This window comes from Staurois parvus, unplaced genomic scaffold (genome assembly GCF_062004578.1).
Source record: "Staurois parvus isolate SC_StPar_1 unplaced genomic scaffold, SC_StPar_1.0 ptg000249l, whole genome shotgun sequence".
NCBI lineage: Eukaryota > Metazoa > Chordata > Amphibia > Anura > Ranidae > Staurois > Staurois parvus.
Genome location: NW_028318045.1, coordinates 2,474,388 through 2,500,243, shown reverse-complemented (window position 1 = coordinate 2,500,243; position 25,856 = coordinate 2,474,388). Strand labels below are relative to the sequence as shown.

Genomic DNA, 25,856 nt, shown 5'->3' with positions numbered 1-25,856 from the left:
TATTTAACATTTTGATTGCCCCTATTAACCCTTTGATCTCCCCTTCACCTGGCCAGTGCCATTAGTACAGTGTCAATATATAGAATTTTTCACTGATAACTGTATTATATCCACTAGCAACATCAGATAGCATCAGGGTCAGTTAATGCCCCTCCCAGACAGGGTCATCTAGCGTTAGATTACGCACACAGTGTCTCACTCACACTATAGGTCGCTGATAACCCCCATTACTAGTATAGTGTTTGTAAGGATCAATATATTGATTACAAACAGAACTATGTTAGTGCCTCCTTAGTATAGTGTCCCCAAAAACGCAGTGTTAGCAGGATCAGCCTCATTCGCTGCCAGCACTAGCGTTTAGCCCCTCCACTCTTTTCCAAAGAAGATTTGTATCAACTGATTGTGGGCCAAAGCAATTTATACAGACAACAATACATTGCCGCCAACCCAATATGATAGGAAACCTATCATATTGGTCCACAGACCCAATTCTTCATATGCCTATGTTCTCTGCTGTTACATATATGCGAAAAAGGACCAGCAACGTACTGGTACGTCTCAGGACTTACAGCAGGATGATGACTGCAGCTACAGGCATCACCCTGTTATTGTTTTTTTCAGCTGGTGGTCATCTTTTATGTAAAAGCAATTCTAGCAGCTAATTAGCTGCTGGATTGCTTTCACAAGCAGTGGAAAGGGACGTCCTCCTGCTCCCCTCTGCCACCGCCTTCCATGGCTTTCTTGGGCTCTCCTGTCCCACAGGGGAACCCGAGAATGCAGCCGGCAGTTCTAGCGGCTGACCATACAGCTGATTGGAGACTGGAATGGCTCCAATCATCTCTATGGTCTAAAAAACTGAAAGCTATGAGCATTTCATCTTTTTGATTTTGCTGCTTTGCACGCTGAGGCAGGGTTCACACTTGAGAGGTGCAGTATATATGTGCAAATCACATGCGAATTGTGTGCGGTGCAATTGGAGCCATATATTTTGTATGGCTCCAATCGCACCGCACCTGCACCAAAAAGGTGCAGGACCCTTTTTTTGGTCCGCACTAGAATCGGATCACATGGGTATTCACACCCATGTGATCTGATTCTGCTTATCGCACCGCGTTTTGCGGACCGATTTCGGGGTGTTGTTAACTTAACATACACACCTGCAGCGGTTTGCATGAATGAGGTCCGATTGTGATTGTGATGCGGAGCGGAATTTGCACAGAAAACGCTGCAAATTCCTCACCGTATTAGCGTGAACCCAGATTAAAACTAAAGATCCATAAAAAAGTCTTCAATCAACTGCTAAAAGTATGTGCACAGGACAGGCAAGGGGATGTCATCAATTCTGGATCTCACAGTACACCAACCGCAGCATCATGGTCACAGATCTTGGGATATGATCCAGCTTACACAGATATTGGTAATGATCTTGATAATGGGAACACAAACACAGAGGGCAGGGAGGTGTCAGTGACAAAAATGTTTTAACAAAGATGAAAGGAAAATCCACTTGCAATGCGATCTGGTGACGTGGTCTGTGGTGTGCTGATCTCACCAGACCACAGCATAAGTGGATATTGCTTTTTTGTGTCATTATTATGGCGCCAAAGTATAATAGTGTAAAAATGAATGAATAGATAGGCGCTGTGATCCTATACTTGGTGTATAGCAGCAAATATTACCTGGAAAGTGAAAAAAACTCAATCGTGTATAAAAAAAAATAAATGATTAAATAAACAATAACAAATATTAGTGAATAAGCAAAGGAAATATACAGTCAGGTCCATAAATATTGGGACACCGACACAATTCTAACATTTTTGGCTCTATAAGCCACCACAATGGATTTGAAATGAAACGCACAAGATGTGCTTTAACTGCAGACTGTCAGCTTTAGTTTGAGGGTATTTACATCCAAATCAGGTGAACAGTGTAGGAATTACAACAGTTTGCATATGTGCCTCCCACTTGTTAAGGGACCAGAAGTAATGGGACAATTGGCTTCTCAGCTGTTCCATGGCCAGGTGTGTGTTATTCCCTCATTATCCCAATTACAATGAGCAGATAAAAGGTCCAGAGTTCATTTCAAGGGTGCTATTTGCATTTGGAATCTGTTGCTGTCAATTCTCAAGATGAGATCCAAAGAGCTGTCACTATCAGTAAAGCAAGTTATCATTAGGCTGAAAAAACAAAACAAACCCATCAAAGAGATAGCAAAAACATTAGGCGTGGCCAAAACAACTGTTTGGAACATTCTTAAAAAGAAGGAACGCACCGGTGAGCTCAGCAACACCTATATATATATATTTAGCCCGGTTATGGCGGACATCACTTCCTGATGACGCCGCCTGGCGAAAAGTACGACAAAGTGTGATTCCGTCACCTCCGGGTTCCGGTGAGCGCAAGCGAGGCTTGGAATGCACGTCGGCCATCTTTTTTGTATCTGAGAGCTGTACATGCTGGTGCTGGCAAACATAGCACCTTTACATATGAGTGTGCACATTTTTGTTTTCAAACCAATGCTATTAATAAAAATACTGCGCTTAGAATGGCTTAAATCTCTGGTTTATTTGAGTGGCTGGGTACATTCTACCAAGAGTATGGAGAGCCGGTCTTAGAGCGATTGCACACTGTATGGTTGGTAACAATTCCAATATCATCTTCTCAGATGCCATCCCTAGAGGTCCATTGAGGAGTAGGAGAAATACCACAGGACAACCAGAGGCTGATCATCTGCCATATTTTTACCAAAAGCACTTTCTGACCACCGTAACTGGGGTCAAAAAAGTCTGGTGAGTGAGCAATTCACTTACTATTCGGGCACGTGGTGAAGATAGCAGTTTATGGTTTTGGCACTTCGTGGAGTTATAGACTGTCATTTCCATTGGTCACTATGGTCCCGGTTTGAACATGTTCATAGTGCTAGAGATCATATTTTGCAATGAAGATTTAAATAATTATTTGTGTTAACATAAATTAGTGAAGCGCTGTATATTTATTATCAAAATAAATGCTAAAGTGCCTATTATACCTAACAATTAGTGCTCTGTAAAAAAAAGCTCATATACATATATACATCAGTGCAAATTGAACAATCTTAAAGTGAAATGGTAATGACAACAATACCATGTGCATATGTAAAATTCAGTCAAATTATTTCATCATATAACTGTGAATCACACAAATATAAGACCACCATCTGTGAATAATCAAAATTAAACAAAGTCCATGCAAGTGAAACTTCGTGGAAAAGTGATCTTCACTTCTAGTGCACAAATCCTCAAATGGCAGCAGTGCCTGCTCACCTCCCCACACTGACCCACACAGGGCCAAAAGGGTATTACTCTCCTCTGTATCAGATCCTTATATGTAGATAGCTCATCCAGGGATCACAAGGGAATTGGAGACTTCTCTATTCCACTCCACCTCCACTCAGTAATATATAAGACACAAGAGAAATCATGTTTCCTGCCTCTCCTCATCCAGGAAGTGATGGTCGACCAGGACGCCCAGATCACCACATAGCGCCCCAAGCCGTGTTCCCGCTGGCTCAGCTCTCTCCTATCCCACACCGTATATCAAATATAAATAGCCAGCAGCGACCAGCCGAAAAGACTGGGGACACTCGAGGAATTGAAATCTTCCGCCCCGGCTATTGACCAATCACCAGACAGTATCCGGGTCAGGAAGCCGCTAGCAACCAATGGGATAAAAACGCCTGGGCAAGATGACCAGCACTAATTGTTAGATATAATAGGCACTTTAGCATTATTTTGATGATAATTATACAGCGCTTCACTAATTTATGTTAACACATTGATCACTTATTGGTTTAGTCGAGTGACAGCAGCTATTATTATAGGGATATTATAGGGAATTTTTCTATATAAAGCGCAGGAGGATACTACCATTTAAATAATTATTTGTGTATTCATATTTTTATATATTTCCTTTGCTTATTCACTAATATTTGTTATTGTTCATTTAATGAATTTTTTTTTTTTATACACAATTGAGTTTTTTTTCACTTTCCAGGTAATATTTGCTACTATACACCAAGTATAAGATCACAGCGCCTATCTATTCATTCATTTTTGGATATTGCTTTTATCTTTATTTTCCTAATCTTCAGCCTGTTATCTTTGCTTTTATATTGCTGTGTTTTGTCTAAGGCCTCATTTACATAGGTTGCCATGGGAAAGAGCGGTAAAAATTGACAGTTGAGGTAACCAAACGTTAACGTGGCCATTGGTAGCATCACCACAGTAGCATTGCGGTTAAGCTTATAGCACCTGCCACATTTGGCAGGTGGTACCACCACCAAAAGCAACCCATTTGTCAAGGTCCTACCTTTTCCCTGAGGTTATGTTACTCCATGTGCTGGCGTCCATCTTGGATTCTGCTGTGCATGATGGGAATCCTTTTATGCCTTCAGGTCTCTGTGGTCCATCCCCCAGAGGGGTGTGGCTGATGACATATAAGCCTGTGGCCCGCACATGCTCTTTGCACTTGTGTCTTGTGTCTTTGTGTTGCTATTACTCTGTTCTGACTCTCGTGACTCTCCTGGTATCTGATTCGGCTTGTGACTTGACTATTCTTTGTATTCTCCCTTGATCTGATCCTCTGTTGCTGAACCCGGCTCGTGACCTGTGATTCTCGTCTGCTGTCCTGTACTGTTTTGTCCTGTTGTTGTTGACCCGGCTTGTCTGACTACTCTTTTGTCTCTTCCACCAGCTACACGCCATTGGCGGCGGCCATTACCGCAACTGAGGTGTCTTGGGGGCCGCGACCTGGTTCCTGGCTGCGTCAAGTCCATCCCCACCATCAGGGGCCTTGGTGAAGGGCAGCCTGGGACTTAGACTCCGCGCCCTGAGGGACTTCGGTCTGTGGGTAGTGGTTGTCGTCAGCCAGTGCGTTACATTGTTAGGCCTGCCTGTCCGTTCCTCGGCCCCTGCCCTGACATTATTCAAGAGCTTGCTGCAACTGTGAGCCAATGGCTTGGCTTGTGGTTGTGGCATGGTGTTTCCATTGTATCAGTATTGACTCCTGAGTGCCCTGCCAGCCACTGGCAGGCTCTACCACTTTAACAAATTCTAACTGTCTTGAATTGGGACTCTGCAACAACTGTCAGCTAGCTTTCTCAGCCACTGTCTGGTCATTTCACAAACAATGGGGTTAATTTACTAAAACTGCAGAGTGCAAAAGCTGGTGCACTTCTTCATAGAAACCAGTCAGCTTCCAAGAATATTTTGTCAAAGCTTATCATTAGGCTGAAAAAACAAAACAAACCCATCAGAGAGATAGCAAAAACATTAGGCGTGGCCAAAACAACTCTTTGGAACATTCTTAAAAAGCAGAAACGCACCGGTGAGCTCAGCAACACCAAAACATCCGTAAGACCATGGAAAACAACTGTGGTGGATGACCGAAGAATTCTTTCCCTGTTGAAGAAAACACCCTTCACAACAGTTGGCCAGATCAAGAACACTCTCCAGGAGGTAGGTGTATGTGTGTCAAAGTCAACAATCAAGAGGAGACTTCACCAGAGTGAATACAGAGGGTTCACCACAAGATGTAAACCATTGGTGAGCCTCAAAATCAGGAAGGCCAGATTAGAGTTTGCCAAACGACATCTAAAAAAGCCTTCACAGTTCTGGAACAACATCCTATGAACAGATGAGACCAAGATCAACTTGTACCAGAGTGATGGGAAGAGAAGAGTATGGAGAAGGAAAGGAACTGGTCATGATCCTAAGCATACCACCTCATCGGTGAAGCATGGTGGTGGTAGAGTCATGGCGTGGGCATGTATGGCTGCCAATGGAACTGGTTCTCTTGTATTTATTGATGATGTGACTGCTGACAAAAGCAGCAGGATGAATTCTGAAGTGTTTCGGGCAATATTATCTGCTCATATTCAGCCAAATGCTTCAGAACTCATTGGACGCCGCTTCACAGTGCAGATGGACAATGACCCAAGGCATACTGCAAAAGCAACCAAAGAGTTTTTTAAGGGAAAGAAGTGGAATGTTATGCAATGGCCAAGTCAATCACCTGACCTGAATTCGATTGAGCATGCATTTCACTTGCTGAAGACAAAACGGAAGAGAAAATGCCCCAAGAACAAGCAGGAACTGAAGACGGTTGCAGTAGAGGCCTGGCAGAGCATCACCAGGGATGAAACACGGCATCTGGTGATGTCTATGCAGACTTCAGGCTGTAATTGACTGCAAAGGATTTGCAACCAAGTATTAAAAAGTGAAAGTTTGATTTATGATTATTATTGTCCCATTACTTTTGGTCCCTTAACAAGTGGGAGGCACATATGCAAACTGTTGTAATTCCTACACCATTCACCTGATTTGGATGTAAATACCCTCAAATTTAAGCTGACAGTCTGCAATTAAAGCACATCTTGTTCGTTTCATTTCAAATCCATTCTGGTGCTATATACAGCCAAAAATGTTAGAATTGTGTTGATGTTCCAATATTTATGGACCTGACTGTATAACCAAAATAATTAATTAAATCTTCATTGCAAAATATGATCTCTAGCACCATGAACGTGTTCACATGGTGACCATAGTGACCAATGGAAATGACAGCCTATAACTCGACGAAGTGCTAAAACACCATAAACTCCTTCTATCTTCACCACGTGCCCGAATAATTAGCAAATTGTTCACTCACCAGACTTTTTTGACCCCAGTTATGGTAGTCAGAAAGCGCTTTTGGTAAAAATATGGCAGACGATCAGCCTCTGGTTGTCCTATGGTATTTTTCTAAGACTGGCTCTCCAAACTCTAGGTACTAGCATTGTATCCCTGTCCATAGTACCCACTTGCTCTCTCACTTGTTCCAACTCTGTTTTCTTGTATCCCTTTTCTAAAAATCTAGATAATAATTTCTCTGATTGTACATAATAATCCTCTCTTCTGCTACAGTTTCTCCTTATTCTCATAAACTGACCCTTAGGAATCGCTCTCAACTATTTTGGGTGATGACAGCTCTTATTACAAATATACCCATTCCTATCCATATCCTTAAAGTAGGTCCTTGTATACAATCTTTTACCATATTGGAAAACTTCCAAGTCTAGAAACTGGATGGCCTCCTTTTGGATGTTACTGGTGAATTTAATTCCATACTTGTTGGTGTTCATAGATTCTAGGAAGGATTTCAATTCCTGTAGTCCCCCTTCCCAGATGATGAAGATATAATTAATATATCTTCTATATACTTTAAGTTTTGGTATTTCTTTATCAAAAATCTGCTGCTCATTTACATTTATTAGTTTATTGTATATTTTTAAATTATTTTTTAATAATGTATACTTTTTTAGTATAGTTTTTTGGATTTATGTATTGAACTAATAGCAGTATTTTATTATATATTTCTTTACTATTAATATGTATTCAATTCAATGTTACCATTCATGAACATATATTTAAATTGTTTGTATGGAGTGCATTTATAATCCAATCAGGTGCACTCCAAATATGACTGATAATATTAGAATCACACCCATGATATAGCAATTATCATTACAATGTTGTATTAATTTAGCAAAGTTCGATACAACATATGTTGCTAATCTATGTTCATTGAAGGTGGGGTGTCGCAGTGCAGCAGTATGTACAGCTCAACACAAACCATGTATCGGCCATGTTTCCGGAGGCATCCAATTAGTAAACGCTCTTGGTTAGGAGTTATCCAATCGTATATATATATATATATATATATATATATATATATATTTAGCCCGGTTATGGCGGACGTCACTTCCTGATGACGCCGCCTGGCGAAACATACGACAAAGTGTGATTCCGTCACCTCCGGGTTCCGGTGAGCGCGAGCGAGGCTTGGAATGCACGTCGGCCATCTTTTTTGTATCTGAGAGCTGTACATGCTGGTGCTGGCAAACATAGCACCTTTACATATGAGTGTGCACATTTTTGTTTTCAAACCAATGCTATTAATAAAAATACTGTGCTTAGAATGGCTTAAATCTCTGGTTTATTTGAGTGGCTGGGTACATTCTACCAAGAGTATGGAGAGCGATTGCACACTGTGTGGTTGGTAACAATTCCAATATCATCTTCTCAGATGTCATCCCTAGAGGTCCATTGAGGAGTAGGAGAAATACCACAGGACAACCAGAGGCTGATCATCTGCCATATTTTTACCAAAAGCACTTTCTGACCACCGTAACTGGGGTCAAAAAAGTCTGGTGAGTGAGCAATTCACTTACTATTCGGGCACGTGGTGAAGATAGCAGTTTATGGTGTTTTGGCACTTTGTGGAGTTATAGACTGTCATTTCCATTGGTCACTATGGTCACCATTTGAACACGTTCATAGTGCTAGAGATCATATTTTGCAATGAAGATTTAAATAAATATTTGTTTATTCATATTTTTATATATTTCCTTTGCTTATTCACTAATATTTGTTATTGTTCATTTAATGAATTTTTTTTTTGATACACAATTGAGTTTTTTTTCACTTTCCAGGTAATATTTGTTACTATACACCAAGTATAAGATCACAGCGCCTATCTATTCATTCATTTTTGGATATTGCTTTTATCTTTATTTTCCTAATCTTCAGCCTGTTATCTTTGCTTTTATATTGCTGTGTTTTGTCTAAGGCCTCGTTTACATAGGTGGCCATGGGAAAGAGCGGTAAAAATTGACAATTGAGGTAACCAAACGTTAACGTGGTCATTGGTAGCATCACCACAGAAGCATTGCGGTTAAACTTATAGCACCTGCCACATTTGGCAGGTGGTACCACCACCAAAAGCAACCCATTCAAGAGCTTGCTGCAACTGTGAGCCAATGGCTTGGCTTGTGGTTGTGGCATGGTGTTTCCATTGTATCAGTATTGACTCCTGAGTGCCCTGCCATCCACTGGCAGGCTCTACCACTTTAACAAATTCTAACTTTCTTGAATTGGGACTCTGCAACAACTGTCAGCTAGCTTTCTCTGCCACTGTCTGGTCATTTCACAAACAATGGGGTTAATTTACTAAAACTGCAGAGTGCAAAAGCTGGTGCACTTCTTCATAGAAACCAGTCAGCTTCCAAGAATATTTTGTCAAAGCTGATCATTAGGCTGAAAAAACAAAACAAACCCATCAGAGAGATAGCAAAAACATTAGGCGTGGCCAAAACAACTCTTTGGAACATTCTTAAAAAGAAGAAACGCACCGGTGAGCTCAGCAACACCAAAAGACCCGTAAGACCACGGAAAACAACTGTGGTGGATGACCGAAGAATTCTTTCCCTGTTGAAGAAAACACCCTTCACAACAGTTGGCCAGATCAATAACACTCTCCAGGAGTTAGGTGTATGTGTGTCAAAGTCAACAATCAAGAGAAGACTTCACCAGAGTGAATACAGAGGGTTCACCACAAGATGTAAACCATTGGTGAGCCTCAAAATCAGGAAGGCCAGATTAGAGTTTGCCAAACGACATCTAAAAAAGCCTTCACAGTTCTGGAACAACATCCTATGGACAGATGAGACCAAGATCAACTTGTACCAGAGTGATGGGAAGAGAAGAGTATGGAGAAGGAAAGGAACTGGTCATGATCCTAAGCATACCACCTCATCGGTGAAGCATGGTGGTGGTAGAGTCATGGCGTGGGCATGTATGGCTGCCAATGGAACTGGTTCTCTTGTATTTATTGATGATGTGACTGCTGACAAAAGCAGCAGGATGAATTCTGAAGTGTCAGCTAGCTTTCTCTGCCACTGTCTGGTCATTTCATAAACAATGGGGTTAATTTACTAAAACTGCAGAGAGCAAAACCTGGTGCACTTCTTCATAGAAACCAGTCAGCTTCCAAGAATATTTTGTCAAAGCTTAATTGAACAAGCTGAAGTTAGAAGCTGATTGGCCAATATGAACAGCTGCACCAGATTTTGTACTCTCCAGTTTTAGTAAATCAACCCCAAAGTGTCTAAGGACTTGCACTGCTCTGCATCGGTCTTGTCTGTTGCTCCTGCCAACACAAAGGATCTACCAAAACTCCATGACAGACAGATTATTTCTGTATGTTTACCAGGCCAACTCTAGCAGCTTTTCTGAGAAAAAAAATCTTTGTTTACAGTGTGCAATAGCTGAGGCTGGAATTTACACACATGGCTAAATGAACAAGAATACTGACTCATCCCCCTCCCTTGTTTGATCAGTTTAGACTGTTGTGTGAGTCTAAATTAGAGAAAAGCTGAAGGCAAACTACTGCTGATGTGCTCTCTCTTTATAAAACTGCTTTGTGACATCAGCGTAATAGATCCACCACATATTGAATGGTAATTTTCAAAATAAAGATTTTATAAAAATAGAAGTTTCCAAAATTTACAAGATGTTATTTTTCCCCCTAAAAATGTGGAAATCCTAATTATTAATATACACAAACAGTGACTTATTAACACTAGGAACTATGCAGGAGACAGAATGTTATTTGACATCTTTTCAACCATAAATTTCACAATATGTTGCCTAACAAAGAGATTAGAGATGGTAATTACACTCATGAGATGTTTTTATCTGCTATATCCATGGTACACTGGAATAATTGTGCAATGTAAACACTTCACAGGTACAGTGTAGTGACCAATATCACATTTCAAGGGTATTGCATTACCAGATAATGCAGCAAATGAAGGTAGTACAAGTCAATTATGCCATTGTTCTTGTGAACAAAAATGTGTAAAGCTGTTTATCGTCTACGTGCTCAAGTTACTTGGGTTTTACCGCAATGACCGTAAAGCAGACCTAAGCCGCTGTTACACCCTCATTTTTACCTCCAAGATGTCTTAAAGTGTATGTAAACCCAAAATCCTTTTTTTCAGTATGATTGCCATCATTTACAATATACACTTTTCTTAACCACTTGCCTACTGGGCACTTTCACCCCCTTCCTGCCCAGGTCAATTTTTAGCGCTCTCACACTTTGAATGACGATTGCGTGGTCATGCAGCATTATACCCATATGACATTTTTATCATTTTTTCACACAAATAGAGCTTTTTTTTTGGTGGTATTTAATCGCTAATCGTCTTATTTTTTGCTGAGGTTTAAAAAAAGAGCAAAAAATTTGAAAAATTTTATAATAAAAACAAAGAAAAAGTTTTTTTTCAAACAGGTAATTTGTCTCCTTCACTGATGTGCGTTGATGAGGCTGCACTGATATGCAGCACTGATAGGCAGCAATGATGGACACTGATGAGGTGAAACAGATAGGCAGTACTGATGGGCACTGATAGGCTGCACTAATGAGGTGGCACTGATGAGGCAGCACTGGTGGGCATTGATGAGGAGGCACTAATGATGCTGCACTGATATGCAGCAATGATGGGTACTGATAGGTGGCACTGATGGGCGGTGCTGACTGACAACACTGACTGCCGGAACTGCTGAGCAGTACTGCTGGGCACTGATGGGCGCAACTGCTGGGCACTGGTGGGTGGCACTGCTGGACAAGGGTGGGAGGTACTGTTGGGCACTGATGATCAGTGCCGATCTGCTCTGTGACAATTGACCGTATCGGCAGTACTTTCCTCAGGCTGTGAGAGTGTGAGGAAAGTGCAGCCAATAACAGGCAACTATATTTACTCAGTGATCTGCTGTGTCATTGGACACAGCTGATCACATGGTAAAAGGCCGCTGTGTTTGGCCTTTTACCTCAAGATGTGATCAGCTGAGTCCATAGGACAAAGCGATCACGGAGATCGCCGGGTGTGCGCTGCTGGCAGTGCGCAGTAGGGCACGTTCTGGGAGGACATCATATGATGCCCTCCCAGAACTGGACAACCATGCTGTAGCCGTCATTCGGCTATAGCGCAGTTGGCAAGTGGTTAAAGTGGAACTTTAACCATAACAACTTGATTAAAAAAATGTTCGTTAGCAAGGAAGATACATTCCACATTATTATTATGCTACCAAAATTAGTGTGTGCTGTAAATTGCCTCCAGAATTGCTCCTGCTCCTAGGCTGTCAGCAGATCGGCCTCTACCTTTTGGGATACAGTACCTAAAGAGCAACTGAGCATGTGCACAGCAGGGAGAGACAATGTATTACTGGATTTTACACAGTATAGAATGTTTTACATAGCTATACCTGAAAAAGGGGCCAGCCTAAAGTTATCTAGAACTTAGTTTTCTGACTAAAGTTCCACTTTAATCATGTTATAAAATGACAGCTGGTCGCAGTGGTTCCTACAGGTACCAGGAGCTTTACTCTGGAACCCTCAAATGTCTGTGACAGACCAGACCCAGCACTAAACCCAGGAGCTGAAATGATCAGCTGCTGGGCTTCCACTCTTGCTACATAGTGCTTCATAGGAGCGTCTGTAGCAGTTTGCCATTGATGCAATGGGGGAGATTTACTTGTGCACACAGAATCTGGTGCAGCTGTACAGAGTAACCAATCAGCTTCCAGGTCCAATCTTGCAGGGTTTTTTTTTTTTACACCTATACTACCACTTTAATAAAAATTGAAGTGTGACTTCTTGTTTCAAATTTAACTAAAGGCAAAACTTTTTTTTTTTTAGTTTTGAATAGAGTGGAGAAAGATTCGAAACACCTAACAGGTTTATATTGCTGTCTCTGCTTCCACTAGGGGAAAGCGAAAAAAAAATCCGAAATTTTGGGTTGTCACCAGAAAAGGAATAGGGGGGAAATCTTCTAATGGGGACACTAGTTCCAGTCACCGTCACATTGGAGGCATTTCCCTCAAGCTTTCTGTTATGGATATGGGACAGGAAGTGAAGGGAAAGTTCCCCAATGGGACACCGATAGCAAAAAAAACCCCCAAAAACTGGCAGGGGTTATAACCCTTCTTTACCCTATTCAAAATGAAAAGTAAAAATAATGTTTTGACTTTAGTTCTACCTTAATGATGTACTGATGAATACATACTGTAGCTGCATTAATTTAGGTCTATGACATCTGTCAGGTGATCAGTATGACCCATATACAAAAAACTTAAGCGCCAATCAAAGCAAGACTTTTCCCAGTAGTCCAAAGCACAGGTCAGGTGCCAATGTTCAAACAAGCAAGGGTAACAGACACAGATTGGAAAACAAAAAGGTGGAAACACCACATGACGGAGCCCAGCCACTATATAGAGAAGTATAAATATGGCTTCTGCCTGAACACCTCCTGCCTATGCTACTCTAGCATGTTTCAACCTAACTTACCTCTCTATATAGTGGCTGAGTTCTGGTGTGCATCCTTTCCACCTTTTTGTTTTCCCATCTGCCAGATCAGGTTTCAGGATTTCTAACTGGCATTTAACTGCATTTACTGGTGTTTTTAAATCTGCATTGATGGCTTGTTCACACCAGATCACGGTGTGGGAAATCCATTTCCCATGTGCGTTTCCTGCACCACATTCAAAACGCACAAGTGGGCAATGGCCTCTGTAGAGTATATAGAGAGCGGAGTGTACTAAGCTGTCCTTGTCCCTGATGACATATGGTTCATTTCCGCTTTCATTCTTCTGGTCCTTGGAACACAGGAGGCCCCATGAAGTGTTCACATGTGCTGCAGCGTGTGAATGTACAAGCCTCATATGTATTTTCATGTGTATTTTAAATGTTGTATTATATACTATTGGAGGCTGCCTCCTGGTTTCTTCCCTTTTCACATACTGGAGGAAAGTTTTTGAAGAAGTGGTCCTGCTGAGCAAATCCGGAGAAGCTGCTGGAGGAGAGACACATCTTAAAGCACGAAAACCACTTATAGGGGGTCAAGGAGCTCTGGAGAATGTGGAAACAGAAATTTCTTGCACTTTATACTGGGGCACTTTGATTTGCACAACAGCAATTTATCAAAAGAGACTATTAATATTGTCTCCTGAAGTCATATACTTCATTGCACAGAGATTCTTATTACTTTCTTACTCAACAGATTTCTAATATCATGTACTGGATTTATGCACTTTACTGTATAACGATTTGTATTGTTGGATTATTGCATTTTATTGATTTATGCACATTATTTAATTGGGGGAATGATATATCAGTATTATTAATTAGGGAGGTGTTTTGTAGTATAAGAAGAGCTACTAGTATAGAGTTTTATTGATTTAGTTACTGAATTATTGATTTATGCACTTTATTGAAATTGGATTCTCATGTGCGAGGAAAGTTATACCAGTATTATTGAATGGGCGGAGGTGTTTTGTAGCACCACACCATATTAATTTTATTTTTCATTTTAGGTGTGCAATATGCTGCAGTTGTCAATATATTCCTAACAACACCCCAAAGCAGATCGCAAATGCAATGCATTTTCTTGCACTGGATCAAATTCAGGTCTGAACCACCCCGGAGAATCAGTGATAACTGGGTCTAAAATAAGAAATGTAATAAAAACAGAAAGGTTTTATTAAAAAAAAAAAATCATTAGTGTGTTGAAAAGAGAGAAACCATGGAAGACCATATTAAACCTCAGCTTTAAACCGTAAAGACAGAAACAATGGAAGACCATATTAAACCTCGGCTTTAAACCGTAAAGAGAGAAACCATGGAAGACCATATTAAACCTCGGCTTTAACCGTAAAGAGAGAAACTATGGAAGACCATATTAAACCTCGGCTTTAACCGTAAAGAGAGAAACCATGGAAGACCATATTAAACCTCGGCTTTAACCGTAAAGAGAGAAACCATGGAAGACCATATTAAACCTCGGCTTTAACCGTAAAGAGAGAAACCATGGAAGACCATATTAAACCTCGGCTTTAACCGTAAAAAGAGAAATTATAGAAGACCATATTGAACCTCAGCTTTAACCGTAAACAGAGAAACTATAGAAGACCATATTAAACCTCAGCTTTAAACCGTAAAGAGAGAAGCCATGGAAGACCATATTAAACCTCAGCGTTAAACCGTAAAGCTGTACAGTTTAAAGCTGAGGTTTAATATGGTCTTCCATGGTTTCTCTCTTTACGGTTTAAAGCTGAGGTTAAATATGGTCTTCTATAGTTTCTCTGTTTACGGTTAAAGCTGAGGTTTAATATGGTCTTACATGGTTTCTCTCTTTTCAACACACTAATGATTTTAGTATAAGAAGAGCTACCAGTATAGAGTTTTATTGACTGAGTTGCTGAATATTTGATTGATGCACCTTACTGAAATTGGTTTCTTATGTGCGAGGAAAGTTATACCAGTATTATTGAATGGGCGGAGGTGTTTTGTAGCACCACACCATATTAATTTTATTTTTCATTTTAGGTGTGCGATATGCTGCAGTTGTCAATATATTCCTAACAACACCCCAAAGCAGATAGCAAATGCAATGCATTTCCCTGTGCTGGATCAAATTCAGTAGTGAATCACCCCGGAGACCCAGTGATAACTGGGTCTAAAATAAGAAATGTAATAAAAACAAAAAGGTTTTATTAAAAAAAAAATCATTGGTGTGTTGAAAAGAGAGAAACCATGGAAGACCATATTAAACCTTAGCTTTAACCGTAAAGAGAGAAACTATGGAAGACCATATTAAACCTCAGCTTTAACCGTAAAGAGAGAAGCCATGGAAGACCATATTAAACCTCAGCTTTAAACCGTAAAGAGAGAAACCATGGAAGACCATATTAAACCTCAGCTTTAAACCGTAAAGAGAGAAACCATGGAAGGCCATATTAAACCTCAGCTTTAAACCGTAAAGAGAGAAACCAAGGAAGACCATATTAAACCTCAGCTTTAGACCGTAAAGAGAGAAACCATGGAAAACCATATTAAACCTCAGCTTTAAACAGAAAAGAGAGAAGCCATGGAAGACCATATTAAACCCCAGCTTTAAACCGTAAAGAGAGAAGCCATGGAACTGTAAAGCTGTACAGTTTAAAGCAGAGGTTTAACATGGTTTCCCTCTTTTTCAACACACTAATGATTTTTTTTTATAAAACCTGTTTTTATTACATATCTTATTTAAGACCCATTTATCACTGGGTCTCTGTGCTTCTGTATGTAATGCAGACAGATCTTGGCTGGATGGACTAGCAGGGTGCTGTGCATAGCTTCCTAAAAACATCACAGCACCCTGCCCCAGCACTCCCTTCCACTTTTGCAAACAGTGGGCAGGCTCTTAGGAGGAGTTATGCAAATATTAAACCATCCTGACTCAATAGTGTCAATCTGGAGAAGTGGACATTCCTAGGAAGGCTGTATTTGCATGCAGACCACCTGAGGTAACACCCACATGTAATGCTGAGTCTTCATAAATGAAATAGCTGAAATCCAATGAATGAAAGGGTGTGCCAGGGAGTCAGGCTGGGAAGTAAAGGGTTCAATGATGATGGATGTCCTTCAGTGAAATCAAAGTAATCTGTTGCAGTACAGGAGAGGAGCCTGTACAACTATGCAAGATAAAAGGGAAGGCTGGAGTTCACATTTATTGTTTTCATTCTTCCATGAGCGCGAGTGACTCTATTGAGAGGTCTAAATCTGTAAATCTTGGGGTAAAGTTTTTTCTTAGACCCTGAAGGATGGGGGAATATAGCAGACAACTTTAAAATCAATTTTCAGATTTGATTTAATACAATACACAACATTCACAGGCATTCTGTGAACGGAAAAGTGAGCTGCAAGAAACAATTGGCATGGCTCTCCCGCGGGAAGCGTCATTTAATAACAGCTGCAGTATGGAAGGTCGCCATACGCTCCTCCAGATCTACGGGGAAAATGAGATCATTTTACGGCACTTATTCACAGACACACTTCTTGCAAATCCATAATAAGACGCACCAGCCCACTTCTAATTAACAAAACTGCCTTTTTAATTAAATGCGTTTTCATTCGTTTTTGTTTTTCAGATTCTGGATGTTTTTAATTAGATGGCTTTTATATTCGCTTTTATATCCTACAGATTTAGCGGCCATAAGGAAACGATTTTATGTGTGGATGCAAATAGTGTTTATCGGCATCTGCCTATAGTTTCTCTGTCCTTGTTTTTCTATGAGAATGGTGATGGATTGCAGTGTGGGGTGTATTTAGAAGGCTTCGAATGCCTAAAATGTATATTTCCAGATATGAATCAGGATGTTGACATGGCTCTCAACTGGCCATTTTCTACAAAACTGTATCTTTTACCTCTGCAGTTGGTCCACTTTATTACTGGACTGATTGTGCTATATACCACTCAAAATGATATACAGTATACTGCTCTAATGCTATGTTAATTGCTTCTTCAGACAAAACAAGTGCCTACAACTACGTGTTTTTCTTCAAATATATCTCTTTATCCCTGTGAATTCACTTGGATCCTTAGTCCAGGCTGTACTTAGAGAGAGAAGCTAATAAGCCCTGGCTCACACTGCTGCAACTCATGTGACTTGCTGTGATATGTGACATAGAAAGTCGCATGACAAGTCAAAACACATTAATTGCTGTGACTCAAGTTGAAGCAACCAAAAAAAAAATAGTTCCTTCGCTACTTTTTTTTGTCTTTCTAGCAACATGAGTGTCATAGACTGCAATGCTAAAATCACAAAAGTCAAAAGGAAGTTGTTTCTTTGTCTTATCTTTGTGATTTTGGCTGCAATTTCAAAAGGTTTTGTAAGTTCAATAATAAGTGTCACGCTCTGTATTGTTATGATTGACCAAAGTCGCAAAACATCAAATTCACATGGAATTCGCCTTGAAGTGGCTAGCAAGTCGCAATGCAAATTCGAATGACAAGCCTGAGTGGTCATGCTGATTGGAGGAGACAATAGAGAGATAAGTCTGCTGCTTCTCCTTCACTGTCCAGTTACAGGCAGGGGAAGGTAACAGACCTGCAAGTGTTAGGTAACTGCAACAAGAGAGAAGTCCTGTCTCCCTCCCTGCCAGAAAAGGCTGCACTTTGTGGCAGGACTGTGTAAATCTGAGGACTGGATGGGCAATAATACAAATCCTTTGGCAGGTAAAACAGCTCCCTAATTCATGCAACAGATTTGTAAAGTGTTACTAAACCCGGAACCCTATATTCACTGTATCTGGTCTCTCACAGTACAGAGAACATGCAATTGTTTTAGTAAATATAAACTGCTAAATACTTTTTCCCATCAGCAGTTAGAGTAGTTTTGTGACTTCTCTCAGTGTCCAGCAGAGCACTGGTTAAAGGAGGAGTTTTCATTTTTCTCTAGGAGGATGCAGAAACCCTGACCTCTGTCTGGACAGGGCTGATTGGCCCTGTGCTCATCACATGCACTCTCCCAAGAAAAAAAAAAAACCTCTCTAGCAATACACACCAAACTGAGCATGTGCAGAGTGATTCCACACATACGTCTTATCAGGAGATAAGAGGGGGACACTGGTAGAAGAGGAGGATCAGAGAAATCAGGATCAAACAGCCTTTTTTACACAATGCAGAGGATTAACCCCCTCGGTTCCACAGTGAGTATAACAAGCATGTTTTACTGCATATACAGCCTGATTTTACTGTTGTGGGTTTAGTAACACTTTAATCCTCCTTTCCCAAAGTCATACTTTTCCTTTGTTTCCTTATTGCTCTATTCAGTTTCTGGGAGTGATGAAGAAAATATGCAGTACTTCTGGGTATACAAGAGTATCTGAAAGTGCTGGGCCAATAACCAGGCACCAGTACTATCAACAGGGTGGAGTCTATAGCTCCGTGTAAGTTTTGACTTAGGAACAGAAAATGTATACAGGGCAGCTTCTCCTAGCAGTTGAACAGAAACGCAATGGAAAGAAAGAAAGTGACCATGTGCTGCTCTGGAAGGGGCCATGAAAGATATACTCCTGAGGTGGGTCTGCCATCACTACTGGAAAGGTTAACTGCCTATTTTGCCTAGACGGTGTGATATACTTTGCTTATTCCTCCCTATATCACATTCCTCACCCCCCTGATAGCTGGTGCTCTCCTTTATGGTCCAACCCTCTAGAATGTGGGTAGACCCCCGCGTCTTCCTGTACAATGCAGAACAGCTGCTCCTGCATCATATGGGATGACAATAGACGCTGTGACCAGGGGGCTGGTTGTACAAAGAGCAAGCAATTAGGAGCATATATCACCTTTCTCATCATCCCCTAGGCAAAACAAGCAGGTAACTCTTGCAGTGGGAAGGAAGACACACTATAAGAGTAAATTGTATTTTTAATGGAATTCAGCTTTAAAGGACCACCAGAGTAAAAAAATATTGTATTCCAGTAACTGTAAGGAGTTAATAATTGTAATGATAGTATCTATCATAGTATATAAATAACAGTTTATAACTTTCTGCACTCCTGTAATCCAGATTTAGCCCTCTGCCTGCTGATGTGACAGAGCCATCCTCTGGAAGGATCCTGAGCCATCCATTCTTGCCCCAGCTCTGCACTCCACTGAGCGCTGGAATGGCAGAGTAAAGAGCTGTGACTGTCAGTCACTGCTCTCCGCCTCGGGGAGACAGAGAACTGAGTGATCAGTGGTCATGTGATCAGCTCTCAGGCTTAGAGCTGCCGGGGGACAGCTGCCGCATTAGATTAATGATGCAACCATATAGGCGAGTATGTGTGTTTGTTCTTCTGACCTCCCACACTTCTTAAAAGCAGTTAAGCCTTTTTTTGCTTTGAAAGCAACCTCCCATCATACAGGCTTTATTCTACATTATTCAAATTACTCATTTACATGCAGGGATTGGTAAAGCTGTTATTCCAGGCTGTTCAGATGTAAACGCTGGGGTCTCATGGACCTGCTGTTGTGTCACAGTTTCCCCTTCCTCCTAGCCATTCACAAACAGCTCCAGGCTTTGTTTTGTAAATGGACAGAAAAGAGGGAGGAGGACATAAGACCACATTGCTGGGGTCTTTTAAGATATGCAGAGCTTACATTCAAACGGCCCAAAAGTACAGCGGGAGTTCTACTAATCTCTGCATCCCCAACAAGCACATTTGACAAATATATGTTGTACATTAAAGCCTGTATGATGGGAGTTTGTTTTTGCAAATTTAACCCTAATTAACTTTATATTTAAAGCATGTTAGTTAGAGTTAGGTTAGAATTTGTTTTATACTTAAAAGAGGATGTTCACACCTCCCACGTTTTTTTCCCTTTTTTAACCAGCTTTGTTGATTTCTCTTCACAAACTCATCCACCCAGCGAATCCAGCATTGTCCAGCTGCAATCCGTTTTCAGGTGACATAGCCTGGGTCCATGCCGCCATCTTGGTCCGCTTCACTGATGGGAGATGGCTGCCACCTCCAGGTTCTCTGAGTCTGCTGATGGTGCACGTTGGACCCTGCAGCCTTCTGGGAGATGTGACATGGGTATCCTCAGAAGCTGTAGGACCAGGCACCTCATCTGTGTCTAGATGAAAATGGTGACAGGCGGTGGGGTTAGAGAAAATTTTTAAAAAAAAAAGCAAACAGAAAAAAAGAAATGGTTTTCGACTGTGGAGGGTGGGAGGGCTGTAAAGGAACAAGCTCTCTTTTGAGGGTGAAGTTCGACTTTAAGTCCATCTAACACGTTTATCTAAAGCTACTAAGTCTGCACGGTGACAACACTTCAGTGCAAAACAAAGTGTTGTCACCTTGTTAAAGGTAAAGTAATGAATCTACTGTCAGGATCAACAGGTAATAAAACTGTTTTGGGGGACTCAGAAAAACAAAAACTGCTGGTAATGCTACTGGCAGACTGCATCATATATGTAATTTTTTATTTTGCCGATAGATTCACTTTAAAGTTAACCTGTTACTTTGCCCTGCATGAACTGCACCTCTTGCAGCCCACAGAAAGCATATGTGTGGCAGCAAGGAGGGTGGGCTTTAACACCTATGTGCCGCATATATGTGACCATGGAGCAGAGCTTTCTCACTGCATACTCCAAGCACAAAGACCAAACTGTCAAAGACAGCCCTCCTTCTCAGTCTCTACTAATGATCGATAGCCACCAGGACCAGCTTCCATTCATTTACCACTGCATTGGCAAATCACAGTAGTCATGTGATCAGCCATTCCTTACCACTCCAATGTAAGGACCCTGTTAAAGGGACGGCAGTCTGGATGGGAAGGGGTTAAGGAAACTGGCGTTAAAAGGAAATTTGCAGAAAAAAAGGGGAGCATATAGTACATCACAGAACTGTTGCTTTTGATGATGGATAATTACCATTTTAAGTCAGTATTTCTGTATTTTTTTGTGCTCTTTAGAACCTTTATTTCCGACGCCCACCCAGCACACTCTACACAGAAAAAGGTAATTATGAGGAAATCATAGTGATTTTCTTCTTTCTCTTTTGTGAAAATCCATTTTAATTACTTGCACATAACGTTTAATAGTTTTTATAGACGCACACCTTGAAGTCTCCAGCACGTATGGTCGTGTGCAGGTGTTTGCTCGCCCTTTGCTCTGTCATAAATAATGAAAATGCGCGTTTAATCAGGCACGCACGCAGAGGATCGCTTTAAACGCTGCCCGCTCTACCCTAAATCTTGCATTCAGGTCGACGATTCCGCTGGAGTACGTCGCTCGCTTGTATCTATGCCTAATTGATAGTCCATGTGGATATAATGTTATCACTGTCAGGCTATTGAAATGCAACACCTACGCCACTGCAAATAAATCACCCGCTCCTTTAACGCACAGGCAAATGAGTACTACATTACTGAGCAGAGGAGACCATTAATCACGCCGTTATAAACAATAAATAAGGACGGTGGACCCATCAATCTCCAATGCCGTCTCTTGGCTCCTATTACGTATACGGGCTTGCTGTGGGCTTCAAATTAATGTTCAAACCAGTGTGAAAAAATAATGACAAAAAAAAAGTGCTGTTCGTGCATGCAATAAAGATTATTCAAATTATTGTATTAAAGGCACACACTTGTAAATATTAAAAATCAGACCCTGAGATCCAGCCAATGAAAACAGGCTATACTATATAGGCAAAAGGTTGTGATCTTCTGGCCATCACACCTATATGAGCTTGTTTAAATCCCATAGTAAAACCCTGGGTATCAATACAGAGTTGGCCTCCATCTTGCAGCTTTAACAGACCCCACTCTTCTGAGAAGGCTTTCATCAATATTTTGGAGCGTGTCTGTGGGGATTTGTGTCCATTCAGCCCAAAGGGCTTTTGTATGGTCAAATACTGATGGATGAGGATACCCTGCTCACAGATGGCATTCCAATTCATCTCAGGAAAGTCTGGACATGGACACTCCAGTCCAAGCAAATAGAAAGAAAGTATACATCCACCTTCCCTTAAAGCAAACAGGTATAACGGTGCTAGGTTGCCCCTAGGACACAGACCTGGGCAACCTGTGGCCCCAGGGTCACATCCAGCCTGTTGGCTGTTCTTATCTGGCCCTTGATGATTTCACTCTCAGCATGCCTCTCTGAGCCCGTCAGCTTTCTCATGGAGGAAGCAGACAGGCTCAAGGAGGCACACTGACAGATGACCATGGGGAGAGCTGGAAGGAGAGAGCCTGAGTTGCTAAACGGTACAGCAGGGAGGCTCAGTTCTGGTGGAATAGCTTTGCCTAGGTCCTAGGAGATATCCTGAAGCTCTCCCTTCACTCTGGTACCTGGCTAATTTCTTTCTGTGTTGGTGCCTGCAAGCTGCAAACTCCAGGAGACGTGCACCGGTTCTTCAGTTCAGGTCAGGATCTGCACAGCTACTCGCTGTAGGAGCTCAGGCTCTCTCGTTCCAGTTTCAGTGCTTTTTAGAGGGCATTTGACAGGCAGTTATTATATTACCTCCTCACTGCCTGATTTAATCCTATAATACCACACTGCATTGCACGCAGTTGTGGCACAGGTCCATTGAACTCAATAGGCAAGTTTGACAAGTGGGGTAGAAAGTAATGGGCAAGTTTGACAAGTGAAATAGAAAGCTGCTTCAGAAAGTGGGATTGTACATGTCTAGCTGGTCATCATTTTATTTAATTTTTTTTTTAAATCAAACGTGTTGTACTTACCTACTCTGTACAATGATATTGTACAACGCAGTCCAGATCTTCCTCTCCTGGGGTTCCCCGCCAGCTCTCTCGGTTCCTCCTCTTCTCTGTGCACCACCATAAGAAGCCGCTTCCTGGGGGGGGTGCACCTGTGTGCTCACTCCCGATCTTGGCTGTGTGCATCCAAATACACACATAGCGTGGCTCGACTCCACTCCCCACACTCTGCTCATAAGAATTGATTGACAGAAGCAGAAGCCAAAGGCTTCCACAGAGAGAGAGAGAGAGAGAGAGAGAGAGAGAGAGAAAAACCAGTGCAGACGGTACAGCTCGGGATTGCAACAGGAAAGTGTTTACAAAAGGGGGGGGGGGGATGATACAATAGCTGGGAAATTTTTTACCATAATGCAAGGAATGTATTAAGGTAAAAAAATGTATTGCCTTTAGAACCACTTTAATGCTGTGGGCACCTTTAGGGTTAGGGATATTTTCCATTTTCCTGAAACTTTTATGCAACTTTTCAAACTCATCTGAGAATTTTCCCTAGTACAGACTATCTCTGCCTGTCTAGCAATGGATAATTGCCTAAATTGCCCTGTGGGTTTTATATGTCTGAAAACCAGCAATCCTTAGGCTTAGAGATTTGAGGCCTCTATGTAGGCACTTTGTTCAAGTTACGGATGAACACGATACAGAGGAAAGCCATGGCATCTAGTCATTAAATTGTGGCTTCAAAGCCTGGTGTGGTGCAAAGCAGCAAAAAGGAAGGAGGATTTTGCAGGGCGTCCCCGCCGTGTTGTGATTAGTGTGAACAGCGAGTGGCTTAAAAAGTCGATGACCAATGTGAACTGCACCGCCAGATTTTTTGCAGCTGGGCTGGATAACAAATGTTCAGTCAAACAGCACTGCAGAATCTGACGAGTTGAAAGCCAACAAAAGAGTCCTCAGCCTACGAATATGTAAAATGCGCTAGAACAAAAAGGCTTGCGGGTGAAGTTAAGGTTTAATGCACAAACTTAAAACTTTTTTTTTTGCTTCTTTAAAAAAATTGTAGTCTAGAATAATTTCTCCAGATGAACAAATCGGTCAAAATCACTATGATCACATGAAGAAAGGAATAATTAAGGATACCATAAAGCAAACCTGTGCTTTTCCCACGCTCTGTATGTAAAATAAAAATGCAAAAAAAGTCTGCTGCCTACTGTTGAAGTGAATCTACCACCTATGGAATCTTGACAATCCAACTCTTCTGGAACTGTGAATTTCCTGGTCCTGGTTTTTAATTTAATCATTTTAGTGACAGAGACACTGTCATGGTGGCCCTGCCAACAGCACATTACTTTACTGTTGACCACTGCCCCCTCTGATTAACCAACAGAGAAAAAAAACTGTTACCTTCTGGTTTGGCAGAGCATGTAGCTCAGTCCAGCTACCAGAAGAAATACCCAATACCTTGGGGGTTTGGAGAAATGTGTAAGTTAGTCCATGTGACAGCAATGGTGCCTGGTGATTGGCCCAGTGCTGTCATATATTCTGATCATGGTATCTTGTATCAAAAAAAAAGCTTCTTCTGCTTCTGAGGTTGAAAGGAGCAGCAGGGAAGTGAAGCAAAGGTGAGTAAGTGCAGCTGGGGATAGGAGCATTAAAGTGGAACTAAAGTTCCATTCTTACATACTGTGAGCAGGCAAGCATTTTAATTCAGAAGAGACATGCAATGCAATAATATGCACCTACCTGCCTGTTCACAGCTCTGCTTACAGTGGACGGCCCAATCCCTGTGTGTCAGAATGACTAGCTCCTGCGCATGCACAGGAGTGACACCATCCCGAGCTGGTCAATGAAGATGGCTGAAAACCGGCACACAGGAGAAGATGCTGGCAAGGGATGGGGGCTGTTGGAGGAAAGCTGAGTATTCCTCCCTTTAGTTCTGCTTTAACCTGTTACTGCTGCTTTGCAGTGCATAGGCAAAGGACAGGCTCAATTTAAATCCCATCTTCATCTTTTCCCATCCTGAATGGGCCCCCTTAAAATGAAAACCTGTCAGCGTAAATAAAGAAAATAAATGCTTACAGAGGTTCCTACAAACATTAGGAATGTTCCACTGCTATTTAAGGTTATGGTCAGATTGGCAAGCATTTACATGTTTGTAGGCAAATCTGTGTATCTGGTTGACTCTCCCAAGCTAAGCCTGCTCAGGGGAAACTTGATCAGGTAAGATGGATTTGCCTGACCAACTGCTTGCTCACAGAGCTTCCCTTTCCCCATCTTCACCTAAAGCGGATTTCCAGCTGTTTTTGTGTTTTGTAAAAGTCAGCAGCTACAAAAACTGTAGCTGCTGACTTTTAATAAACACACTCACCTGTCCCAGGGTCCAGCGACGTGCTCACCCGCGCCATCCCTACTCTCCTTCTTCTCTCCTGGGCACCGGCATCACAACTGTGGGCACCAGGCTGTGACAGCTTGCGGCTTCACAACTGGGTGCCCACTGCGCATGAGCGAGTTGCGCTGCGCACCTGTTTGGTCTGGCAATCTTCTGGGGCCCGTTGAGGTTCCCAGGAGACTGCGGGAGGGACGAGGGGGGCCAAACGTCCGGCTCACTTCGCCACAGTGAACTGAGACAGAAGTGGGAGCGGGTACCTGTCAAAACCAAGTATCCACTCCCCCCAAAAAAGTGGCAAAAATGACAGTGGAGGGGAGGAGGAGGCAAACAAGCAGAGCTTCCACTTTTGGGTGGAACTCCGCTTTAATGCAAGCTTGCATGTTTGCAAAAATACCTATAAATAAGGCCCTGTTCACACTATTGTGATTTCTCCTGTGTCTGCCATCGCACTGCAATGCATGTCAAGGCAACATGGTACAGTGAGATTTTTTTTTTTGAACAGTTATTTTATGAATTTTTGAAAAGCTGCAGGTGACTCTTTTGGTGCAGAATAGTGTGTTTTTGGCCCCATAGACTTCAATATGAGTG

General features: G+C 41.7%; 1 protein-coding gene across 1 annotated transcript in view; it reads right to left on the bottom strand.

Moving 5' to 3' along the window:
- Positions 1-25,284, bottom strand: part of AGBL3 (AGBL carboxypeptidase 3) — a 180,883-nt gene extending 155,599 nt beyond the window's left edge. Inside the window, exon 1 of the mRNA XM_089680809.1 lies at positions 25,248-25,284. Coding sequence (XP_089536935.1) covers positions 25,248-25,284 — 37 coding nt within the window. The remainder of the gene's footprint in view (positions 1-25,247) is intronic.
- Positions 25,285-25,856: the final 572 nt, after the last annotated feature.